The 24,839-nt window shown below is 43.9% G+C and overlaps 1 protein-coding gene across 1 annotated transcript; it reads right to left on the bottom strand.

Moving 5' to 3' along the window:
* On the bottom strand, positions 1–21,962 carry LOC117505888 (fibroblast growth factor receptor substrate 2-like). Its single transcript, XM_034165423.1, has 6 exons — positions 21,857–21,962; positions 21,667–21,758; positions 14,587–14,773; positions 13,551–13,694; positions 6,630–6,793; positions 1–1,780 (listed from the first exon to the last, which is right to left on the bottom strand). The coding sequence occupies exons 2-6, from the start codon at positions 21,730–21,732 to the stop codon at positions 689–691; spliced, it is 1,653 nt and encodes a 550-aa protein (XP_034021314.1). The 5' UTR covers positions 21,733–21,758; positions 21,857–21,962; the 3' UTR covers positions 1–688.
* Between the last annotated feature and the right edge of the window lie 2,877 nt (positions 21,963–24,839).

The following is a 24,839-nucleotide window of genomic DNA, read 5'->3' as shown; positions in this document are numbered from 1 at the left end:
ACAGAACAAATTTGCATCTTTTATTTCAGTGAAAATGAGAGTATCTGTAATTCTAAAAAGTACTTCAGAGTACTTGTAGTTTCAGCCTCATGACACAGACACGCTCGCCAGCGGTTTGGATCCTTGTCGGGTTCAAACGTTGCTCCGCAGTGAGGTCAAAGGTCAATGACAGGAGCACCACCTGCAGCCTTTTGGCAGATGCTCGTTGCCATGGGAGACCAGCGAGTCAGGTCTCAGAGACTCAGAGACAAGGTGCAGAGGGACAAAGTACAAATAAAAGAGGACATTTATTGTGGCAGATGGGACTGTACACAGAAGGATGAGGTGGCGTACCGCGGCGTCTTCGCATACTGAACGCACAGCAGCATGTGGTGAACCGTACAAAGGCTAAATGGAATGCTCTGTTCAGTAATACTGACTTGTACCATATAAAGGAGGTATTACATCATTACCATAGCAACAACAGGGGGATACGCCCAGTACCTACACTTACAGGCTTTTTTTCATTCTTGCTTTTTCTTTTTTTGGGGGGTGTAACCTGGATTCTTTAACAGGAAACCACAGACAATAATAAGTCTGTTAACCTATCTTAAGACTTCTCTCATGTGGAGTCTCGTATCGTCTCAGGAATATAAAGGTGTCACGCACCGCATCTGCAAAAACACAAAGGTTAATAGAAGGTGCGCCGTCAGACAGTGCTTTTGGTGGGCAGCTCCGTGCTGTTGTGTCGGGTCTTGCGCGATGTGCCGTCATCACGTGGCCGAGCTTTTTGCAGGTTGGACATAGCGGCAGTGCGCTCAATGTCAATGAGTGCGTAGAGCTCTGTGCGGCGTGTGGGCGTGGTGGGGGGCAGCGGCGATATCGGGCTTTGTGGCGTGTGGGGGTTGCTGCCGTCAGAGGTGCCTTTGTTTGCCGCCCCGCCACTGCTGTCCATCTCCACTTCAATGTAGTTAAGAGTCTTGGGTGACTCAGGGTGGCCCGGAAGCGGCGGCCGGCGGAAGTCAAAGTTAAAGATTGTGGGTCCGTCTGTGCGGCGCCGGGCCGTGTCAGGCCGGTGGGCGCTGAGCGGTGCGGTCACATTCTCTGTGTTGACGTAGTTATGTGAGGACTCCAAGGCGGCGGACAGCGGGTGGCCCGACAGCGGGTGGGAATAGGAGTGGTGCAGCAGGCCGTGGTGGTGGTTGTAGCCATTAAGAGACGGCGTCTTCAAAACACAGGCACTGTTCTCCTCATCTTCAGAGCTCGGCTTTCGCGCCTCCCAGACAGGCGGCAGCGCCGGCAGGTTCTCGTAGTCCAGCAGGGCAGTGCGCCGCTGGGCCGAGTTATTGACATTCTGAACGTCGGGGGTGAGCGGTGGCGGCCGGTGCCGACGGAGAGCTGTAACAGGATTGGAAGAGGCAGAGCCGTTGGAGTGTGTGGGGGTCGGCTCCGCCTCAGCAGGAGCCTCCTGAACACTTAGCTCAGTGTCTCTCGGGCCGGCAGCCTCTCTTCGCTCCTCGGTGTCTTTTGCCTCTTGCTGCTGCTTCTCCTTCTCCTTGGCCATGAGCTGCCTCTGAACGGGAGTGGGGCCGAGCACGAAACGCACGCCCTGGGGCTCCAGAACCACCTGTGGCTCCGGATAGGCCGGTGGGGCCGGTAGCTCTGCCCGGCCCCTCAGAGGAGGTGGGGGGGTCGGCGGACAGTGGGACCGGGGAGACCCGGGGCTCTCCAGCGGGGTGGTGACTGTGAGGGGGCTGGGCTGGTCCTCCAGCAGTCCCGTGGTGTTGACGTAGGTGTGAACCTGAATCAGAACAACAGACAAAAACACCAGCAGAGTCAGAAACATCTCTGAAACCTAAAGCTCGTCCTTTAACACAAACCAGTAAAACTCCATCAAAGGCTCAACTCAGTTAGACAGGACATGTTTCAACCTTGAGGTCTAAGTGCAGGTTTACCTCAGCAAATGAAGCACGACATTTTAAAATAAGTGATTATTCAGGTAGCCTCTTCCTGTTTGAAGCCGCTACACTTCAAGTTGACTGTTGACTCGTTCTGCTTCATTAGTATAAACAACAGGAACGAGCCTCATCAACATTCGACTCCGTGGTGAAAGGTAAATTGCTGTTTGTATAATCATGCGTGTCAAGACATTTGTAAAACACACGGTGCATCTTTGGTTCACCAGGTTTGTGGCGCACATAACAGCGGTTCAGTCTGTGCACTGCATGCAGACAAAAAACAAAAAGGACACGTCTGTCAGGTGGTCAGACCACCTGCTCTGCTTCAGCCACAAGAAACACGAAAAGTGCACACAGCAAAAAATAAATACAAAAATAAAGAGGGAGAACATGCGAGAAAATGACGCAGAGATGAATCCAGAGCTGACACAGAGAAAAAGTAGAGAAGCCCGGTCTCTTTCAGGGTACGAGTTTGTGTCTTGTCCCACGGAGGTGTGATCAAGATGTCAAGACTTCACCTCCTCATGTCAAGCCGTCTCACCTGAACAGGACTAAACTCAGCAACTGTGCTGTGGGAGGACAGCGCTCAGTCTCCGAGCACACATCCCACGGTGATGATGTGGACGCGCTCAGGCCTGAGGGTGGCAGCAGATGGCCTTGTGCTCTCAGCCGCTCGGCTGCTGCTGCTCTCCACTAAAACTCAGTTCCATCTGCACGTAAAATGATCTGCTCATTAAACAGCAACAGTCATTCGGAGCCAGCTGCTACATGACCCCTGCTTCTGTGGCTTCGTTCACACTGTGAAGATAGATAATTGGCAAAGCTTCTGGGGAAAACCTGGTCTTGTTAGGAGAGATGGCATCCATCCCACTTTGTATGGAGCAGCTCTCATTTCTAGAAATCTGGCCAATTTTCTTAAATCCTCCAAACCGTGACTATCCGGGGTTGGGACCAGGAAGCAGAGTTGTAGTCTTACACACCTCTCTGCAGCTTCTCTCCCCCTGCCATCCCCTCATTACCCCATCCCCGTAGAGACGGTGCCTGCTCCCAGACCACCAATAACCAGCAAAAATCTATTTAAGCATAAAAATTCAAAAAGAAAAAATAATATAGCACCTTCAACTGCACCACAGACTAAAACAGTTAAATGTGGTCTATTAAACATTAGGTCTCTCTCTTCTAAGTCCCTGTTGGTAAATGATATAATAATTGATCAACATATTGATTTATTCTGCCTTACAGAAACCTGGTTACAGCAGGATGAATATGTTAGTTTAAATGAGTCAACACCCCCGAGTCACACTAACTGTCAGAATGCTCGTAGCACGGGCCGGGGCGGAGGATTAGCAGCAATCTTCCATTCCAGCTTATTAATTAATCAAAAACCCAGACAGAGCTTTAATTCATTTGAAAGCTTGACTCTTAGTCTTGTCCATCCAAATTGGAAGTCCCAAAAACCAGTTTTATTTGTTGTTATCTATCGTCCACCTGGTCGTTACTGTGAGTTTCTCTGTGAATTTTCAGACCTTTTGTCTGACTTAGTGCTTAGCTCAGATAAGATAATTATAGTGGCCGATTTTAACATCCACACAGATGCTGAGAATGACAGCCTCAACACTGCATTTAATCTATTATTAGACTCTATTGGCTTTGCTCAAAAAGTAAATGAGTCCACCCACCACTTTAATCATATCTTAGATCTTGTTCTGACTTATGGTATGGAAATAGAAGACTTAACAGTATTCCCTGAAAACTCGCTTCTGTCTGATCATTTCTTAATAACATTTACATTTACTCTGATGGACTACCCAGCAGTGGGGAATAAGTTTCATTACACTAGAAGTCTTTCAGAAAGCGCTGTAACTAGGTTTAAGGAATGATTCCTTCTTTATGTTCTCTAATGCCATATACCAACACAGTGCAGAGTAGCTACCTAAACTCTGTAAGTGAGATAGAGTATCTCGTCAATAGTTTTACATCCTCATTGAAGACAACTTTGGATGCTGTAGCTCCTCTGAAAAAGAGAGCTTTAAATCAGAAGTGCCTGACTCCATGGTATAACTCATAAACTCGTAGCTTAAAGCAGATAACCCGTAAGTTGGAGAGGAAATGGCGTCTCACTAATTTAGAAGATCTTCACTTAGCCTGGAAAAAGAGTCTGTTGCTCTATAAAAAAAAGCCCTCCGTAAAGCTAGGACATCTTTCTACTCATCACTAATTGAAGAAAATAAGAACAACCCCAGGTTTCTTTTCCGCACTGTAGCCAGGCTGACAAAGAGTCAGAGCTCTATTGAGCTGAGTATTCCATTAACTTTAACTAGTAATGACTTCATGACTTTCTTTGCTAACAAAATTTTTAACTATTAGAGAAAAAATTACTCATAACCATCCCAAAGACGTATCGTTATCTTTGGCTGCTTTCAGTGATGCCGGTATTTGGTTAGACTCTTTCTCTCCGATTGTTCTGTCTGAGTTATTTTCATTAGTTAGAGCATGCCATACGTATTAAAGGCACTGCGCTGCGGTGGTTTGAATCATATTTGTCTAATAGATTACAATTTGTTCATGTAAATGGGGAATCTTCTTCACAGACTAAAGTTAATTATGGAGTTCCACAAGGTTCTGTGCTAGGACCAATTTTATTCACTTTATACATGCTTCCCTTAGGTAGTATTATTAGACGGTATTGCTTAAATTTTCATTGTTACGCAGATGATACCCAGCTTTATCTATCCATGAAGCCAGAGGACACACACCAATTAGCTAAACTGCAGGATTGTCTTACAGACATAAAGACATGGATGACCTCTAATTTCCTGCTTTTAAACTCAGATAAAACTGAAGTTATTGTACTTGGCCCCACAAATCTTAGAAACATGGTGTCTAACCAGATCCTTACTCTGGATGGCATTACCCTGACCTCTAGTAATACTTTGAGAAATCTTGGAGTCATTTTTGATCAGGATATGTCATTCAAAGCGCATATTAAACAAATATGTAGGACTGCTTTTTTGAATTTATGCAATATCTCTAAAATCAGAAAGGTCTTGTCTCAGAGTGATGCTGAAAAACTAATTCATGCATTTATTTCCTCTAGGCTGGACTATTGTAATTCATTATTATCAGGTTGTCCTAAAAGTTCCCTAAAAAGCCTTCAGTTAATTCAAAATGCTGCAGCTAGAGTACTGACGGGAACTAGAAGGAGAGAGCATATCTCACCCATATTGGCCTCTCTTCATTGGCTTCCTGTTAATTCTAGAATAGAATTTAAAATTCTTCTTCTTACTTATAAGGTTTTGAATAATCAGGTCCCATCTTATCTTAGGGACCTCGTAGTACCATATCACCCCAATAGAGCGCTTCGCTCTCAGACTGCAGGCTTACTTGTAGTTCCTAGGGTTTGTAAGAGTAGAATGGGAGGCAGAGCCTTCAGCTTTCAGGCTCCTCTCCTGTGGAACCAGCTCCCAATTCAGATCAGGGAGACAGACACCCTCTCTACTTTTAAGATTTGGCTTAAAACTTTCCTTTTTGCTAAAGCTTATAATTAGGGCTGGATCAGGTGACCCTGAACCATCCCTTAGTTATGCTGCTATAGACGTAGACTGCTGGGGGGTTCCCATGATGCACTGTTTCTTTCTCTTTTTGCTCTGTATGCACCACTCTGCATTTAATCATTAGTGATCGATCTCTGCTCCCCTCCACAGCATGTCTTTTTCCTGGTTCTCTCCCTCAGCCCCAACCAGTCCCAGCAGAAGACTGCCCCTCCCTGAGCCTGGTTCTGCTGGAGGTTTCTTCCTGTTAAAAGGGAGTTTTTCCTTCCCACTGTAGCCAAGTGCTTGCTCACAGGGGGTCGTTTTGACCGTTGGGGTTTTACATAATTATTGTATGGTCTTGCCTTACAATATAAAGCGCCTTGGGGCAACTGTTTGTTGTGATTTGGCGCTATATAAAAAAAATTGATTGATTGACTGTGGAACGTCATTGGGCGTGACGATGGCAGCTGGCAGATCCAGCTGCTTCATTGCTGTGGTGCTGCCACTGTGCAAGTTTTCACCAAAATCAACCCATCGGTTCAGTTTGGTTGAGTTTCAGCTGCACTCGCTCAGTTCATGGATGGACAGACAGTGATTCCTACCCCCCCCCCTCCGAAATTTCAGCTTGCAGGTGTTATTCAACATCTAGTAAGTCCTACGTTGGCCCTGAGGCCCACAGGGCCCATGTTGTTCTGTCCAGTATCTGTGGCATGAAGCAGTGCGGGGTCACCACAGGCTGCTTCCCCAGACGAGGCCAGCTGGACTCAGACTTAGGACCAGGAACAGCACCTGAACTCAGTTCAACAGACGGGAAGAGTGGCTTCTTTGTCCGCTCAACACACACACACACACGCGTACACTAACACACGCACGCACGCGTACACTCACACACGCGCGTACACTCACACACACACACACACACACACGCACGCACGCGTACACGCACGCGCACACTCACACACGCGCGCACACACACACACACGCGCGCACACACACACACACACGCGCGTACACTCACACGCGCGCGCACACACACGCACGCACACACCACGCGCGCGCGCACACACGCGCGCGCACACTCACACAGCTCATATCAAACCCTGCAGGAGAAAACACACAGAACGCTCCGTACTGCGTGTCAGTGCTGCTGAGAACTCACCGCTTCATCAGCCACCAGCAGAGGGTGTGTGGATTCCTCCCCCACAGACGGCAGGCGGGTGCTTGCCACTGACGGGTGTCGGGTGGAGGGGTGAGACGGAGCTTCACCCACAGAGGGAATCCTGGTCACCCCATTTGGCACAGAGGGCACAGAGTAACCAAGAGCTGTCCCCAAGACAACAAACACAGAGAGACACACTTTAACCACAGGAGAGAGACACACACACACACACACACACACCTCTGTTTTTTAAAAACGTTTCCTTATTGATGGACTCCAACAGCAGTGTGAGGTTTGTGTTTGGCTGACTGTAGTTTGTCCCTGGTGAACCTGGTGACCCGTCTTTGTTTTTGCTGTTTTTCTGGATTCATGACAGGCTCAAAGCTGGCAGAGTAAAATCGATGAGATGTGTGGAGTCCCCCTGACTTCAGCACCAACATTTGAATTTCTCAGTTTCCAGGTTTTTTTTTATGGATTTTGTCAAGTGACAGAGGACAATAACAGCGCGTGCGTAACACCAGACAAATCTGTGAGCTCAGAGTGTATTCAGGGACATAACCAGTAGGGGGCACTCTGTGTTCACATTGGTGAAGATAAAGGGCCTGAATGACTTAAGCCCCAGTCACACGGCACTAACGATTGACACCGAAGCCAATCTGGACTTACACTGACTTTCGGGGACATTGTTTAACCATCGTCCAGCTTCGTTCCTGCAACTGCTGCTTCATCAGAAAAATGTGAACGAATCCTGACGACAGCCACAATTCATTCGTATTCCATTTTGCTTTCTGTCTTGACGGTTCCTATCATTTGTGTAGTTCTCGTAATGTCAGCATTCTGTTTGATTGTCATCTGACATCATCCAACCTCCCAAGTCCAACGTCTTGCACAAACATCGACGATATCAGAATGGATCAATAAAGATCCGATAAGCTGAACGTAACTCGTCCATGTGTGGGATGAAAAGCAACGTTTTTCATCCAGAAACAAAAGCGGCAAGAACATTTGATAAACTACTTTAACTATTTACACACATTGCAGCTGTGAAGACAAACCTGTTATCAAGACAACCAAATTTCACATCTGCAGGTGCTGTGCAGAGCGCAGGCCAGGCACAGAAGTGATCACAGGCCGGGCGCAGAAGTGATCACAGGCCGGTGCTCTGTCTGATACAAGCTGTCAAGTCACGTCATCATAAATGTTTTGTTTTGATTTTGTTTAAAGTGTCAAGGTTGGCGTTTCTTTCATTTTTCTTTTGTTACTTTCGGTTTTGTTTCAGTCATTTATATGCTCTGGACTCGCAGGCTTTTCGGTGATGGGAGAAGTGACGGCTCATTCATCCACTTTTTCTCAAACATTTGTGACTTTTTTTTCTCTTCACTCAGCTATCGCCGTGTGCCATGTGACTGGGCCCTAAGATCCCAAATAATGAGTACTAACTCGCACAGTCAATCCAAACTTTTGCGTGCTGGGGTGGAGACACATTTGCTTGTGATTTAATGGTCCAATGATAGGGGTGGGAATGTGACACAGACAGCCATATATAAGTGAGAATTGTGCCTGTATTGATGGCTCTAAGTACAAAATGGAGTTCAATCAACCATAGAAGTTAAAACAGTGGAAGCAGCAGCTGAGGACTGGACCAGCAGGACGTTTGACTAATCTGATGCTGTCTTTGTTTATCACCCACACAGACTCTGCTATGTTCCTGCTTCACCTCTTAACATGGAGACATTTATTCTAAAAGAAACAAGCACAAAATAAAGCACAGAATAAAAGGATTGCATTACTTAAAAAAACAAAACAACAAAAAAAACAATATAACCATTAATTGTATTGTTTGAACAAGAGCAGAATGAGGCTCGTCTCCCCTCCGTCTCTCCTGCTCTTCAACACCCCCCCCCCCCCCCCCCCCCCCCCACTCTCACGGTTTTTCTCCAAACTTTTTGGAAACATAAGCCTTTAAACTGCAAAATAAATCGTAAACTTCTGAATGTATCAGCATCTACGAACACTGACACTGGATTATTTTAATGAAACATTTTAATGGAGTTTTTTCCCTTTAAGTCAGAGTGGAGAAAGATGCTCTGTCTCCATTCTGATCTGCTTTCAGTGAGCGCTGCTAATCTGTCTGCTGATCTGCTGTTTGTGGTCAAGATATGAAGAAAATGAGAAATATATTTCTTATTTCTTTAATTATTTGGTTGAAACTGCAAAATAAAACAAAAGAACAACACTATAAACTTGAAATATGGTCAAACTGGGACATTTTTAAGCAACATTTCAGTTCATTTTTTGGAAAATCCATGCCGGGCGGGACAGGAAATTTGAGCCAGAGAGCCGGGAGGAAATTTGCAGTACCACCCGGAGCAGCCCACCGTAGCTTGAACCCCGATAGAAGTACTCATGATTGTAAGTCTCTAATAATTAGTGATCGCTGATGTATGTTACTGATAATTATTCCTCTCACTCTGAGCGTTAGCAGGTGTATTTCTGGAGCACTTTAATGTTTATTGATGTTTATGAGGGTTGAAATGCTCAGTGTGTTTAAATGAAAACATACAGGACTACAATCTGAGGGAAAAACTTGTGGCACAGACATACAATGAGGTTGTTCTCATGGCTTCAGCCCTCAGTGGTCTGCAGGCCAAAGTGAAGGCAGCGGCCCCCAGTAGAATGTTTGTGCACTGCACTGTCACAGGGGGCTACACGCTTGTCTGGGTGCAGAAGAGATCACTCTCTGGGTTTGACACATTTTTCTCCAAATCCACAAAGAGGATGTCTTTTCTGGAATCTGCAGGCTGTTGGAGGCTGCCCAGAAACACTCCGACTCCACAGAGTTTCACCTCACGGAGAGTGAGGAACTATGACGGCCTCCTGCTGCAGATAAGATGATGGATGACAACACACTAGACGGTACCAAAGGTTTGGTAATGAAATTGGAGGATTGTGAGTTTGTCTTCATGTTCTACACCTATGAACAGATCTTCTCAGAGACTGATGTGGTCTCTGATGTCGTCCAGCAGATGGCCGTGGATCTTCTTTGCTGCAATAAAAGAACTGAGTCTCTTCTGGCTTTTGTCAAAGAGGTCGGAGGGGCTTTCCAAGCTGGTTATGCCAAAGCAGCAGGTCTCACATCTGAGACACCAGATAAGCCCACCTCCAGGATCCCCAGGAGTGCTACAGAAATCTATTTGTGACTATCCTCAATAATCTCATGGAGCAGATTCCTCTGCATTTTTCAAATTTGGAAAGTTTGCACTTCCAAGGATTATTCAGTCCAGGGAAGTTTGATGCCTGGATGTTTGAAGTTTTTTTTTTTATTGAACAAAAGAAAAACATAAGTTCAACCCAATCCAACTTTCGATGCTCTGAGCTGTGACAGCTTTGTGCTGTCCAACAGGAACAATGCGTCAGGTCAAAACACGGAAGACTAGTGGCAGAAACCACTGATCTGTACAAAACAGAAATGTGTCACAGGACTGCTCATTTATAGAGCAGTTTTCTGAAGAAAAATCCTTGGAAATATTTCTTGTTGTTTGTTACCTCAAAATTTCTGATTACTGTTTAAACAAAGTTTAGAACACTTGTAATTAAAATAGCTAAATCAATAAATGGTTCTTTAGAAACCTTTCATCTATAAATTAAAACCACCTGTTATTTCAGATTAGATCATTTCTTGTTTAACATACGGAACCTTGGACATTTATTTTTAGACAAATAAAATAACATGGAAATTTGTACATTTTTTAAGGCTGGTAGATTATTACTTGATTGTTCAAGCTACCTCAAGGAGAAGTGCAGTGTTTAAGTGATAAAGAATAAAATAAGGTGATTAAAATGAAAATATTATATATTTAGCATTTGTTCATTGTTCATTCAGTTTTTAAAGTATCGGATCGGGACTCGGTATCGGCAGATACTCAAAATTAGATGACTCGGAATCGGATTGGGGCCAAAAAAACCTGATCGGGACATCCCTAGTATAAATAAACTGACACATTTTAGGGCACAAGCTGACAATGAGCTTCCTCTCTTTGAAAGACCAGCAGCGGCCACTGCTGCAGTCGGACATGGCCAACGATAAGTGAGTGAGGACTTACAGTGGACCTGGACATGTACTTTTCCTCTTTTGTAGTGTTCTCAGTGCAGCTGATAGGCGTTATTTTTATTTTACTTTGAGAGAGACTATGGGAATTTGCATCTTAATGTGTGTGTGCAGTGCATCATGCTGTGTTCATGTGAAAATCTCAGCTGTGTTACTGTCGCTGCGAGCGTGGATGTTTAGTGTCTCAACATTTTTCTCAGGCTGCCTGATCACACAAATATATTCTTTAGATTTTCATAGTTATATACAACACTTATAAGCGTTTTGTTTAGATTTTAAGACGCTGTTTATGACTCGTGGCTGTGCAGGTGCATTAAACCTTCTCGTGGCTGCTGCTTTTACTGTGACTGTATCAAAATTAACATTTATCACTTAAAAATGAGTCATCATAACACAACATCGCACTTATGTCAACTTTGGACTTAATCTCTGCCTCAGTTCTTAATGTTAGCAGCTACATTCCATTCAAGCACATGCTGGGACATCTCTAAAAGCAACGCTACCATTGTCCAAAACACGAGTACTCTGTTTTTGGACATCTCCGTAGCTGTTTGTTATGAATGCCGTATATTCTGAAACTGGTCATGGAAGTGCACAAAGTAATCCTGGTGGATCATCAGATGGACACTAACAGCCTACATCTAAATTGTTACAGTTTTGGTGCCACATGTCCTTTAAAGTAAAAAAATATAGACACAAGCCAAATGTCCTTTGACCTTGATAAGTAGTGCTCCATGTGTAAAACTCACCTATTCAGGTTGGGGGAGAGAGAGAACAACAATAAAAAATCCATTCTTGGATGCATCACGATGTGGACATGAACAGTTCTGAATCCATTCACAAAATGTCATTAACCGATTTTATAAATGGAAATTGTGGGGGTTGGAACACAGCTGATGACTATCATTCTACCTGAAGAACAAGAACAGCCGGCGTTCTCTTGTCACAGTCTTCATCTTTCGCCTGCTCCTGTTAGGGGTCGCCACAGCAGATGAATCGTTTCCATCTCACCCTGTCCTCTGTATCCTCCTCTGTCACACCAACCACCTGCATGTTCTCCCTCAGCACATCCACAAACTTCCTCTTTGGTCTCCCTCTTCTCCTCCTGCCTGGTGGCTCCATCCTCAGCATCCTTCTCCCTATATACTCTGGGTCCCTCCTCTGCACATGTCCAAACCATCTCAGTCTCTCCTCTCTGTCTCCGAACCATCCCACCTGAGCTGTCCCTCTGATATGTTCATTCCTAATCTTGTTCATTCTTGTCACTCCCAAAGAGAATCTCAACATCTTCAGCTCTGCCACCTCCAGCTCTGCCTCCTATCTTTTTGTTAGTGCCACCGTCTCTAAGCCGTACAACATAGCTGGTCTCACTAGTAAGTAAGTCCCTTCGGCTGCTCCCTTGTTTGCACTTGGGGTCGCCACAGCAGATCCAAGGTGGATCTGCATGTTGAATTGGCACAGGTTTTATGCCGGATGCCCTTCCTGACGCAGCTCCACATTACATGGAGAAATGTGGCAGGGGTGGGATTTGAACCTGAGACCTTCTGCACTGAAACCAAGCTCCTTAACTCTTGCTGATATTCTTCGGTCACAAATCACTCCTGCCACCTTTCTCCACCCACTCCACCCTGCCTGCACTCTCTTCTTCACCTCTCTGCCACACTCTCCATTACTTTGGACAGTTGACCCCAAGTATTTAAACTCATCTACTTTCACCACTTCTACTCCTTGTAACTGCACTATTCCACTGGGCTCCCTCTCATTCACACACATGTACTCAGTCTTGCTTCTACTGACTTTCACTCCCCTTCTCTCCAGAGAATATCTCCACCTCTCCAGAGTTATCTCAACCTGTTCTCTAATCTCACTACAGATCACAATGTCATCCTGCAAACTTCATATTCCATGGAGACTCCTGTCTGATCTCATCCGTCAACCTGTCAATCACCACTGCAAACAAGAAAGGACTCAGAGCTGATCCTTGGTGTGATCCCACCTCCACCTTGAATGAGTGTCATTCCTACTGCACATCTCACCCCTGTCATACTGTCCTTGTACACGTGCTGGACTACCCTCACATACTTCTCTGCCACTTCCTCAAACAATACCACAACTCTTCTCTTGGCACGTTGTCTTAAGCTTTCTCTAAATCCACAAACACACAATGTAACTCCTCCTGACCTTCTCTGTATTTCTCCAACAGAATGCTCAGAGCAAACACTGCATCTGTGGTGCTCTTTCTTGGCATGAAACCATATTGCTCCTCACCGATCTTCTTTTTCTAAGCCTAGTTTCTACTAGTATTTCCCATAACTTCATGCTGTAGCTGATCAAATTTTTTTGCCTCTATATTTACCAAAGCAATGCCTTCTGATTTTTTGGCTCCAGCAGAATCCATGTAGAATACTCCTCATCTGGAGACCCAATGACCTGCCTTTTTGGTGGCCTAAAGTAAAGCTCAATACATAATTTTCTAACTAGGTTTGACAGCACGCTCCCATTTGGGAGTCAAAGAGAACCAGAGATCATTAACAGTGCACGTCAGCCTGGCTTTGTTTGATAAGCTCAGAGCAGACAGAGAGTTAACAACCAGCAGCTGAGATCATGAGTGCTGCAGCTAAGCGTGACACGTCTTACACACACTTTTTACAGGCCAATCAGGAAGTAAGTTCCACATAAATAAAGGCGTTTGTCCTCCTGCTAAGAGACACAGTACAGGGGAGTCAAGGAAACAAAAGCCCTGTAAGTGCTGAGACTGTTGTCTCTATAGACTGAACAAGCATGGAGCTTCGACACATCGGCTTTGTGTGTACCTGCAGGAGTGTGTGGCGGGTGTGCGGCCTGGTGGTTGGGTTCCAGCACAGCCTCCTCCACCACGCTGATGCTATGACTATGCATCACCTCCTGCAGCATGTTGAAGATCTCCTCAGCACGGGCACATTTGAAGGCAAATATCCCTAACAACACAGAAAGACAACTCAGTCAACATGGACATCATTTAATAAAAAGAACATCTAGCAAATTATGCCTAAGACTTATCTGACTTATACATTCTGATATTTACAGCAGAGGAACATGTGAAACTGGAGGATTAAAATGTCAGCATTAATACTGAATGTTATTGTAATGTAATTACAAGACAAAGAAATTAAAAACTTAAAGTATAATAGAAACAGCTCGTCCTGAGTCACATGACTGCAGCTCGTTTTGCTGTCAGTGGCAGGTGAAAGGATGATGTTCTGACATCATTCTTGGACTTGAGACTCACAGCAAGTTACTTTTTGAGGAATTAAATGCGTGGGCCACGTTTGAGCCTGAGCTGCTTCTGCAAAATGAAGACGCCGCTGAGCCACGTCACCAACACATCTCCAGACTCACAAACACTGAGAGGTGATGATGGTGAGCAGCTGAGTGGTGTCTGATCATGTCTTCAGACATGTTGTGATCAAGGCTTCAAAATCTTGAGTTTCAGCAAAGAACTCTCACTAGATTCTGAAGCCTCATTGTGACCATCCTCCACGGGACCCAAAAACAACGGCACAACAAAGGTGTGTCATGGCAAACAAGAGATATGTGAGAGAACAATACAAAACTCATTCTACAGTCTTCTCCCAGCATGCTTCATGTTACTGATGCAGGAGAAGAACGACGCAGACACAGAATCTCAACACTTGCAGGCTATACTCTGAAGGTTTTCTGTCAAACTGTGCCTGAGCCTGTTGCTACCGTGTGTCACAGCGCACGATCATCATCCTCTAAATGACTTTTCTGCCATTTCAAGTCTACCCTCATTAATAAACACTGTGTGGAACAGCTGAGGCAGCAGATGGAGCTGGATTCGGCGTGTACCTTGGCCCGTTTGGCAACGGCGGCCGCTCTCAAAAGAGAAGAGGTTGGAGTCATAGCCGTAGCGCCGCAGGCAGAGGTACGGCCACCTGACATCATCCCGTCGATGTGTGTGGAGGACCAGCTCGGCATCGGTTAGCTCCATCACGCCACAACCCAGCTCGTTCCCGTCATCATCCACATTGATCACCTGGACACAGACACAGGCGGGACAGTGAGGAGCACTGCACCCCTGGACCACACTGGTACATGTCAAGGCCCGCTGACTGCAGACACTCAAACAAAATACAAGTACAAAAAAATGATAACACCTTCACACATTTTTACCCGAGGCCAAAACACGGCCATCGGGTACTGTGCTCAGCGTAAGTCTGGTCCTGTTACTGCCAGGGTCTTCAAATTCATCTTCATCTTCAAAATCTTCAAATTTCTCACATTGTAAAAGAGCTATTGTGGTGAATTTTAACAGATTAAAAAATTTTAATGTGGATAAAAACTGCTCTTATTTATACCTTTAATTGTTTAAAATCTTGGCCATGATTGACAATCCATAACAAATCGTATCAAATGTATTGTGACCACACACTCCAAATGAATCATGATCATTAATAATGAAACCAAACAGTCAGTATATTTTGTATCATCACTCATGCCTTCATATTGAACTTGCACAGAAAAGAATTTTCTTTCATCAAAACAGATTAAATCTATGCTTGAATCTCTGATGTACCTTCTGGCAAATTGTAGTTGAACTTTTATTTATTTATTTATTTTTATAAAACCCTGGTCTAGACCACTTCATCATGAAGCTGATACAAAATGCAAAACATGGACTGTGCACAATTTCTCCAATCACAGCCACAGAAGCCTGTAACTTCTTCTGGGTTCTCTGGGTGTCTTGGTGGCTTTCCTCACTCTTCTCCTTCTTGCACAGTCACTCAGCTTTTGAGAACAGTCTACTCCACACAGATTTATCATAGTGTCACACTGTCTGTATTTCTTCATAACGGGTGTAAATCAAGTCCGAGACATATTCATTGACTTTGTAATGTTCATGTATCCATCCCGACTTGTCTGAAGAAAACTGGATGATGGTTTGTATGTGTGATATTAAAAGCGGCACTTACTTTATTCACACCATTATTTTGACTTTCAGATTTTTATTTCTTTTAATTCATGTTGTTGTTGTTCATCCAAGTACTAGCCAGATCCTGCTCTGCTTAGCTTCTGAGATCTGATGTGATCAGGCTAACACAGAGTGGACATGATGTAGAGATCTAGGCACACCTGTGCACTAATCATGGTGTCTAATCAGCATCTTGATATGGCACACCTGTGAGGTGGGATGGATTATCTCAGCAAAGGAGAAGTGCTCACTATCACAGATTTAGACTGGTTTGTGAACAATATTTGAGGGAAATGGTGATATTGTGTATGTGGAAAAAGTTTTAGATCTTTGAGTTCATCTCATACAAAATGGGAGCAAAACCAAAAGTGTTGCGTTTATATTTTTGTTGAGTATATATATATCTGAAAGTGATCCACAGGTGTATATAAATAAAGCGGCCACCTCACTGTGTATGAAGAATGGCACCGCGCGCAAAAAAGCGATTTTGCAGAAATAAACGGACAAACATAAAATTTAAAGGGGTTTAGGGTGAATAAGAAGTCTGTGGGTCACAGAGCTTTCTCTTATCGTGCCCCTGTTCTGTGGAATGATCTCCCTGCGTCAATAAAACAATCAGATTCTGTGGAGACTTTCAAGTCCAGACTTAAGATGCATTTATTTTCCCTTTCATGTGGCTAGCATACTGGTACAGTTTTGTTTTATGCTTTTTACTCTTTTAATTCATTTTATTAGTAATTGGAGCGGGCTGCGGCCTCAACTTTACCTAACTTCTGGGTCTTTTAGTGAAGTTTAAGGCTAGTGGCCGGCGATTACATTAGTATTTCTCTGTTTTTCTTGTTGTTTAATGCTGACAAATTATATTGTATTTCTTGTCTTTCTGATGTCTGATTCTGTTTTTTCTCTCTGTTTAAGGTGCAGCTCCATCCAGAGATGGGAGTTGTATTCATGCTGGCGATCCTCCTGTCCTGTGTGCCAACAGCAATTCTTGTATATTCGTCCGTGAATTGTTCTGTAATTTGTGTCTGTATCAAAACATAAAGTTCAAAGTGGGATCATAGTTTGTGTGTTTAAAGCCACAGAAGAAATAAAGCCAGTGAGGAGCACAGAGGCGGCTGTACAGGAACCCTTGGTTTGGTTCTAGCTGGTCTGGTGCATTACAGGTGGACAGTAGCCTGGTGCACAGCACACAACCGTGGGTCTGTACTGGAGCGTCTATTTTTGGACTGCATTTAAAAAATGTGACATCTTTAAATGCTGCTGTGAATCTGTGAATTGAAAACCCAGACTTTAAAGGGACCAGGTGTGGGAGGGCAGGAGGTTTGGACCAAACCCATCATACCTAAACGTGCGGCAACATGGCATTATCATGGCGCTGTCATGGCACTACGTGGCTTAGCATGGCTGATGTGAGCCATTCTAGGCTGTAATGACAGGTCGGTCGTGGCTCACTAGAGGCTGCTACGTGGCACATGTGGGGTACAGAGAGGCACATAGAGGTGCCTTCATAGCGGATACGCGATAGATGAAAATGTGGGTCATTCTTCGAATAATCGCTGACGCACCCATGCGTGGCTCATTATTCATGGTTTATTATTCTGTGGGACCGACTTAAGTACTAAGCTCAGCAGTAGATATTCGGTCAGACATCACAGCAGGCAGCTGGAGGGTTGCAGGCTGTTTGGCTGCTTTGTTGACATGAAGTGCTGCTGGATTTTCAGTGCGATCAAACTGTCTGGACGCTTGTTCAGTGTTTCACTGTAAGAACATGATGTTTCAGGGCAGCACTTCCTCTTTGTGAATAGTTCACTGTCTGTTTGTGGCAAAAGTTGCAGATACCAACTCCTGTGGCGTCCACGTTCAAGAAAAGTTACCAAGTTTGACGTTCACACTGTTTTTGTCCCACACGCATTTCTTCAAAAGCTTTCCAAACTTCTTTTTGCTTGCTGCCGTATCTTGTTACAGGACATATTCTGCATTACAGACACAAACGATCTGTGGCACGACCTGCTGAGCTCTTCGCCTAACACCTCTTCTTCTTCAGCACTTCTGGCAAGCCTCTTGTGCACACCGCACTGTTCAGTGTAACAGCGACGCCTGGTGACTAATGAGAGAACTGTCACATTACATTCCACCTCAATTTTTTTCCTCACTGAATTTGAAATGATATTGACAGGTGCTAAAACAAACCTCAAACCTCAGGAAACTGCCAATAGGCAGGAGATTCTCATCCCTGATTTGAACAAATCAATGAACACTTGAGGCTTCAGTTTTGAAGTATGTCCCAGATGATACAAGCCTCTGTTCTGTCATGGGGACCTGATTTGGACAAATAAATTCATGTGAATTTTAACATATTTCAAAAACTCTGTGTCAAAATAATCCTCTTCATTGGTGTCTCAGGTTAGACTTTGACTGTGGTAATTTGGCACTATATAAATGAACTGAATTCTCTAGATGCCATGAGAGCTGATATTATGATGTTACTTCCTGTACTCAACTGTACTCTTGGCCAGTGTTTTAACTTTCTCTCCTTTTTTTCCTCCTTTCTTTCATTGTTTCAAGTATTTGGAGTGTCTGCACAATCTGGTGCTTTCCAGCCTCTCACGGAGACACACACGGCATCTGTGTGTGAGAACTGTCAGTGTTTTGAACATGACCAAAACCAACTCCAGACTCGAGCAAATGCTGACAACCCTGACACTGTGTGACAACTCTGTGGCGAGTAGTGGCAAGTGCCACACGTGCCCCTGAATGCCTCAGACACTCCGTCTGTGTGCGGTGTGTTTGTCCGGGTCCATGATCCAGTTCTCTTGGCGCTGGCATCTGTGTTTGTGGATCACTACGTTGAAGACCGTGTCCATGCTGAAGGACACCAGCTGTTTCCAGACATGCAGTTTACTTTTTCAAATGTTTTTGTTTTTTATAAATCACATTTATCGCAGTATTATATAAACAAGATTAGGTTTGAGGTTGTAACCACAATAAAATATTACTCAAACTGCACTTCCATTGCCCAAACGTTTATGGAATTTATTTTAGGTAGGGTTGCACGATACCACTTTTTTCCAGACTGAGTACAAGTACATACGTTTGAGTACTCTTCGATACCAAGTACCGATACAAATACTTTATGATACCATTATAGTTTTATGATGACTCTGAAAACACGTTTTACTCATCAGTTGTTCCTTAAGCCTCAATCTCACCAAATAATAAGCCATGAATAATGAGCCACACACGGGTGTGTCAGCGATGAATGATCCACGTTTTTAACCATCACGTATCCGTTACTAAGGTGCCTCTATGTGCCTCTCTGTCCCTCACATGTGCCTCTAGTGAGCCACGACCGACCTGTCATTTGAGCCCTGTCCAGCCTCGAGTGACTCGTGTTGCCGCTTATGATCCACATCAAGCCACATATGATCCACGCAGCACCATGATAACGCAATGTTGGGGCACGTTTAGGTATGGGTTTGGTCCAAACCTCCAGCCCTCCCACACCTGATCCCTTTAAAGTGTGGGTTTTCAATTCACAACAGCATTTAAAGATGTCACATTTTTTTAAAAGCAGTCCAAAAATAGACGCTCCAATACAGTCCCGCGGGTGTGCGCCGCGCACCAGGCTGCTGTCCACCTGTAATGCACCAGACCAGCTAGAACCAAACGACGGGTTCCAAGACAGCCACCTCTGTGCTCCTCGCTGGCTTTCTTTCCATCTGCGGCTCGCTGGCTTGATTTCTTCTGCGGCTTTAAACACAGTAATTTTCACACCGTGATCCCAATTTTAACTTTGTGTTCGTCCGTTTATATCTGTAAAATCACTCTTTTGCACATGTGCTGCCGTTCTGCACACATAGTGAGGCGGCCGCTTTAATTACATGCACCTGCTTTCTTTATTTCTTCCGCGGCTTACAAGTCACCGTGATACAACTTTTAACTTTGTGTTATGTCCTCAAAATCGCTCTTTTGCACGCTCCCATTCTGTGTTGCTGCACAGCTCTGTGCTGCTTCTTGAAGCTTCAATGGAGTTATTTCTTCCGTGGCTTTAAACACACAGCCACTTTCACACAGTCATCCAAATTTTAACTTTGTGTGACAAATCACTCTTTTGTGAGCTGGTGTTCTGCCTAAAGGTTCCTTTGGAGCGTGATGAGTGACTGCGTCAGTGTGCAGTGCTCAGACACAGCGGAGCTCAAGTGATCCATTAACATCATATTAAATCAACCATAGACATACTTTTACAAGTAGGAACTGTTTTATCAAACTATAAAACCATTAAAAATAGTTACATTAAGCTGTTCCAAAATACATTCCACATGGAGCTGGAAGGAGAGGAAAAAAAGCATCCAGATGAAACAGTCCTCTGTGATTCCAGAAGCAATTAGAGGTGTTTTCAGCATCCAAGGTTTAGTAGAAAATGATTAATCAGCTACAAAATATGTATTTTATATACAGCGTCCAGAGCACAGAGCAGGTGGAATTGCGTGTGCCGCAATTCACACCTGCTAAATTTGCTAAATTTTGAACACCTTGAAATTAGCACCACGCTCAGAGAGGAGCCTCATTAACTGAAGATAATGCCTCTAAGAGCCACTCAGAGCCCACAATAGTTGAAGAAACCCTCTTGTAGCAAAAAAAAAAAAAAAACAAACAAACAAAAAAACATGCTGTGTGGCTCATTATTCACCCTTCATTATTTGGTGGTACCAGGGCTTAACATTTTGATTATAACTGCTCCCAATATCATTAGCTTTGTTTTTATTCACAAACATTTCACTTAAATCCTGTAACTTCACTTTTTGACTTCAACAAATTGTCCTTAACTGTGTGTTTCTTAACAAACAACACTGGCAGACATCTGACTGAAATGTAACCTGTGGACTTCAGCACGACAAAATATACGCAACACCAGGAACAGAACTGAAACTGTCCATTAATAACTTTATTTATGTCTGTGAGGACTAAAAGCCTTTTTTGAAAACATGAGGGCAGATTCGTTTTGATGAAAAGAAGCTTCTATGTGTTATCAGCTGTGAGCCTGTTTCTGTTTTAATCTACAATGTGTGACACTGAGCTAAACAGCCTTTCACTCTCCACACTTTTTTTTTTAACTTACAACCTTAAATGTTTTTTTTCCACTGAAGGTGCAACATGTAATATTGATGAGCATGGCGTGCATGCACACGCACACAGTGTTGCGTGGGATCTCTGCAACACACGGAAGCAAAACAGAGTAATTTTAACATTATTTTATTTTTTCTTTGTGGCTCATGGGATAATTTCCTCATGTAATTTCCTTGCCACACGAGTAATTAAAGTATTTTCAGATGATGTTTTCCAAACTCAGGAGGCTTTTTGTGGATTATTTTTCTTCACGATTGTGTGATGATGAATTACACTGAAGCAAACTTTTTATTTACTCTGTGTGTGTGTGTGTGTGTGTGTGTGTGTGTGTGTGTGTGTGTGTGTGTGTGTGTGTGTGTGTGTGTGTGTGTGTGTGTGTGTGTGTGTGTGTGTGAATTTATGCCGCATGATGGACTGCAGCTTTCAGCCAATCAATGGACAGCATTGATGGATTTATTTCGACTTGTGAGTAAATTACATGCAAGTCTGTAAAAATCCATAAATCAGCCGCATCGCTGTTTAAGCTGCAGTGTTCAAAACGTATAAAAAAATGTAGCAGCTTATCATCCTGAAATTTCTGAGTCCGTGCGTGAAAATCCCACATTAAGAGGTTGACATCATGCTGCTGTAAAGGGGTATCAGGTCATGGAGTATCGGAGACGTTTTATGATTACCAGTACGAGTAAATGAATACGGGATCGGGTCAATACCCAATACTGGTATTGGGATCAGTGCATCCCTAATTTTAGCGGACATCCTTTGATGGACCTCTGGACCATGTCCATCTGGGTGCAGGTCTACAGTGTCCACAGGCCGAGACAGGAGCTCACCTTGAATTTGCTCTGATGGTTATCTGGAATTGACTCTTTCTCTGGACAGCTTAGGCAGCTACCCATGGCTTCTTCAGAGCACCATCTGATGTCTGAAAGAAAGAAGCTGTGAGTGACACCAACAGCCCCAATTAAAAAGCACACACCACCAATCCCAAAAACACCAGAATCCCCGCTCAGGCAGACTCACCTAAATCTTGCCACCAGTAGCCCTGGTTCCATCCTCAGAGCCCGAGGGACACTCATGCTTTTGTCGCTCAACAGACATGAACAGCAGCTGCGGAGAGGGACAAAGCGCAGCGAGCGTGAGGATCGTGTGCGAGGTCACAGTCCACTGACTGACTAACAGCCTGTGTGGTATGTCATAATTCAGCATGACATCGTCAGACAGGCCGGGACAGGACAGGTACCCGTGCTGACAACAGAACCAGTACAGTGTATCTCAGCGGATGGACTTGAACCAGAGAAGCCAGTGGCCTATGATCTTGACAAATCTTAGCCTGGCACCCAGCTCTCCATGTTTGGACCAAAACACAAATATGGACATGTTTAGCAGGACTCACCCATCCATTCACCTTATTGAGGTTTCAAATCACAAAAAAAACTCTCGCAATACTTCAGAGAGTTCGCCGCTCTGCGAGATGTCAGTAACACTGGGAACTGATGAGGCTGCACTTTAACCGCTGCACACGGACAGCATTAACATGTTGGTATGTTGTTTGTTTTATGTGAATGTGCAAGAAGCTCAGGTTGTTCCGCCGTTATTTTCAATGGGAATCGCTGTGAGCCGTGATCACTTCCTGTTCATGTTGTTTTGGGGGAAAGTGAAGTTTGCTCTTTAACGTCCTGCTTATTGTCCTTTACAGCACTGTTTGTCCTCTATGTTCCAGAGTAACATACACAAGATGTCTAAAATTTGGTGTGAGTTTATTAAATTCCACACAGGTTAAATGTAACAGACACAGAATAGTTTTAGCAAGTTTTCAGGGTCTCATGCAGTAGTCTCTTTTAAATGGTGTGAAAGGCATAAACAAATTACCTTTTGGTCATATAATGTTCATTTGCAATTGTCATCATGTGGTTTCTCCATGTTGTTTAGACTGCAGTGACTCTCTGGGGCGCAAGAGAATGGCAATGATGAGTGTTGGACTTACAATTAATTAGGTCGATAATGATCTGATGCTAATAAGTCATGTGACTGCTGATGGGGTAAAGCAGAGCACTGCTGTCAGTGAAGGACATCAGTTTTACAACTGTCAAATTCAATGGAGTCTCTCTGAAGGTTTTCAATCTGGGGGTCTATGCCCCCTGACAAGCAATACAGCGTGCTGCCAGTGCATTTCTGATAGTTCTAAATTCACCTTGGGCGAGTGCTGCTCTTCCCACAAGGTGAAACCGATCAGTGTGACAGGTACACGTACACACAGAGGGGCCCATCTGTGGAGGATCAGTCACACCTTAAAACAGTCAGCGGATTTTAAAGTCTGAAGCTGTTTACTCACATAAAAATGTACAATGGTATTACTGTGGGTGGTGTGATACAGCCCGGCCCAAGTGTAGACTGGAACCTTTAATTCAAGGGGTTACAATATCTATACTTCATTATCCACAAGGGGATTTTATTAGGAGAGTAATAACTAACAGATACAAATGGGAAAAAAAGCGATTTTAAAGTAACAGACAAGGCAACAACAATACACGGGCCCCTCAATCCATTTAAATGTAGAACGAACCAGTCGATGGCTCAGTTTTAATGTTGCCATTGGTTGAATTAATCTTGCTTTGCTACTGCTTCCACATTTTCAAACTTTGATAAAAGCATGAAGGTCAGTGCGACACTCCGGAGGCATTTAACTTTGGAATGTAACGACAAAATCTTACATGGAGGATACAGCTACGTGATACAATATATAAATGCACCTTTGTACTTCACTGAGTCACAATTTGTTCATACTGTCATGCTGGTTCAAAACCAGCACGTTATGCAATGGTATTTATGCTATGGTAACAAGAGCTAGCTAGCTCCTCTACTGTGCATTATAAGAGTGTACATGATGCTGCTGCCAGCGGTGATGAAGAGGTGAGCAGAGACGACACTGACGTGTCGGAACACAGTGGCAGTAATTTTGTAAAATTCTAATTAATCATGGAAAATGAATGTGGGTGTACATTAAACAAAATTGTCCTACAGCGTTAAACTGTTACACACTGAGAAGCGTTGTTCCTGTGCTTTATAACGGGAACTGAAATGGATATCTGACATCCCCGGGACTCCAGAGGTGAAGGATTTGGATCCCCTTATCTGTTGAAGACTTCACTCAGTCAGTGAATTGTGATGTTTAAACGCGGTGTACAACTGAATACACCCCATTTACCTTCCTTGCATGGTCGGTTATTAATTTATAGTAAATGTGTTTTTCTGAAGAGGGACAGCGTTAAATCAAACCCTGCACACAGTTTTCACACACACAGACAACACGTCTCTGTCAGTTTGAGATACACTGTCATCACCAGTCCTGCATATTTCATGGAACGTACACAGATTATTTTCGTACTGATCACAGATGTTGAGGCAACAGCCTCTCACATGATGGAACTGTAGCGTCTGTGTTTTTACGTATGCCGAGGGTGTAATAAAATCATTGGTGTTTATTTATTTATTTGTCTGTCTGTTAGCAGGACTACATCAAAATACTGCACAGATTTTGACAAAATTTGCACCACAGACAGATATTAGGTCATGGAAGGCTCCATGGCAGCAGGTAAGACTTGCCTTTCGGTCACTTGAGTAGTAAGATGGCAGTAGAGCGTAGATGCAGCGGCTCTGTGTTCTCACTTCCAGTGCTTTGTTATCTTGCCAAAATTAAGTTTTGCAAGATATGTTCTTCAGTATGTATGCTTTGTTTGTTTGTAATCATTGCATTTTTAATCTTTAAATTGCTCTGCAGCACACAGTTTACATCGCAGACTCTTGCAAGTTCACATATAGCAGTCCTAGGAAGATACCTTTCCGCACACAAAAGGGTCAAACTCAAGCTCAAAGGGGAAGGTCACAGGAAGGTCAAACACTAAATTCCACAAAACAACTTTACTGGTTGCATTTTTTGAAATTTTACCTCCAAATTTGGCATGAATATAAGGAATGGCCTTGCCAGTTAATCCCTCCCTGGTCA

This window comes from Thalassophryne amazonica, unplaced genomic scaffold, assembly GCF_902500255.1.
Source record: "Thalassophryne amazonica unplaced genomic scaffold, fThaAma1.1, whole genome shotgun sequence".
NCBI lineage: Eukaryota > Metazoa > Chordata > Actinopteri > Batrachoidiformes > Batrachoididae > Thalassophryne > Thalassophryne amazonica.
Note: the sequence above shows the minus strand (reverse complement) of the source record. Positions and strands in the feature narration are given on the sequence as shown.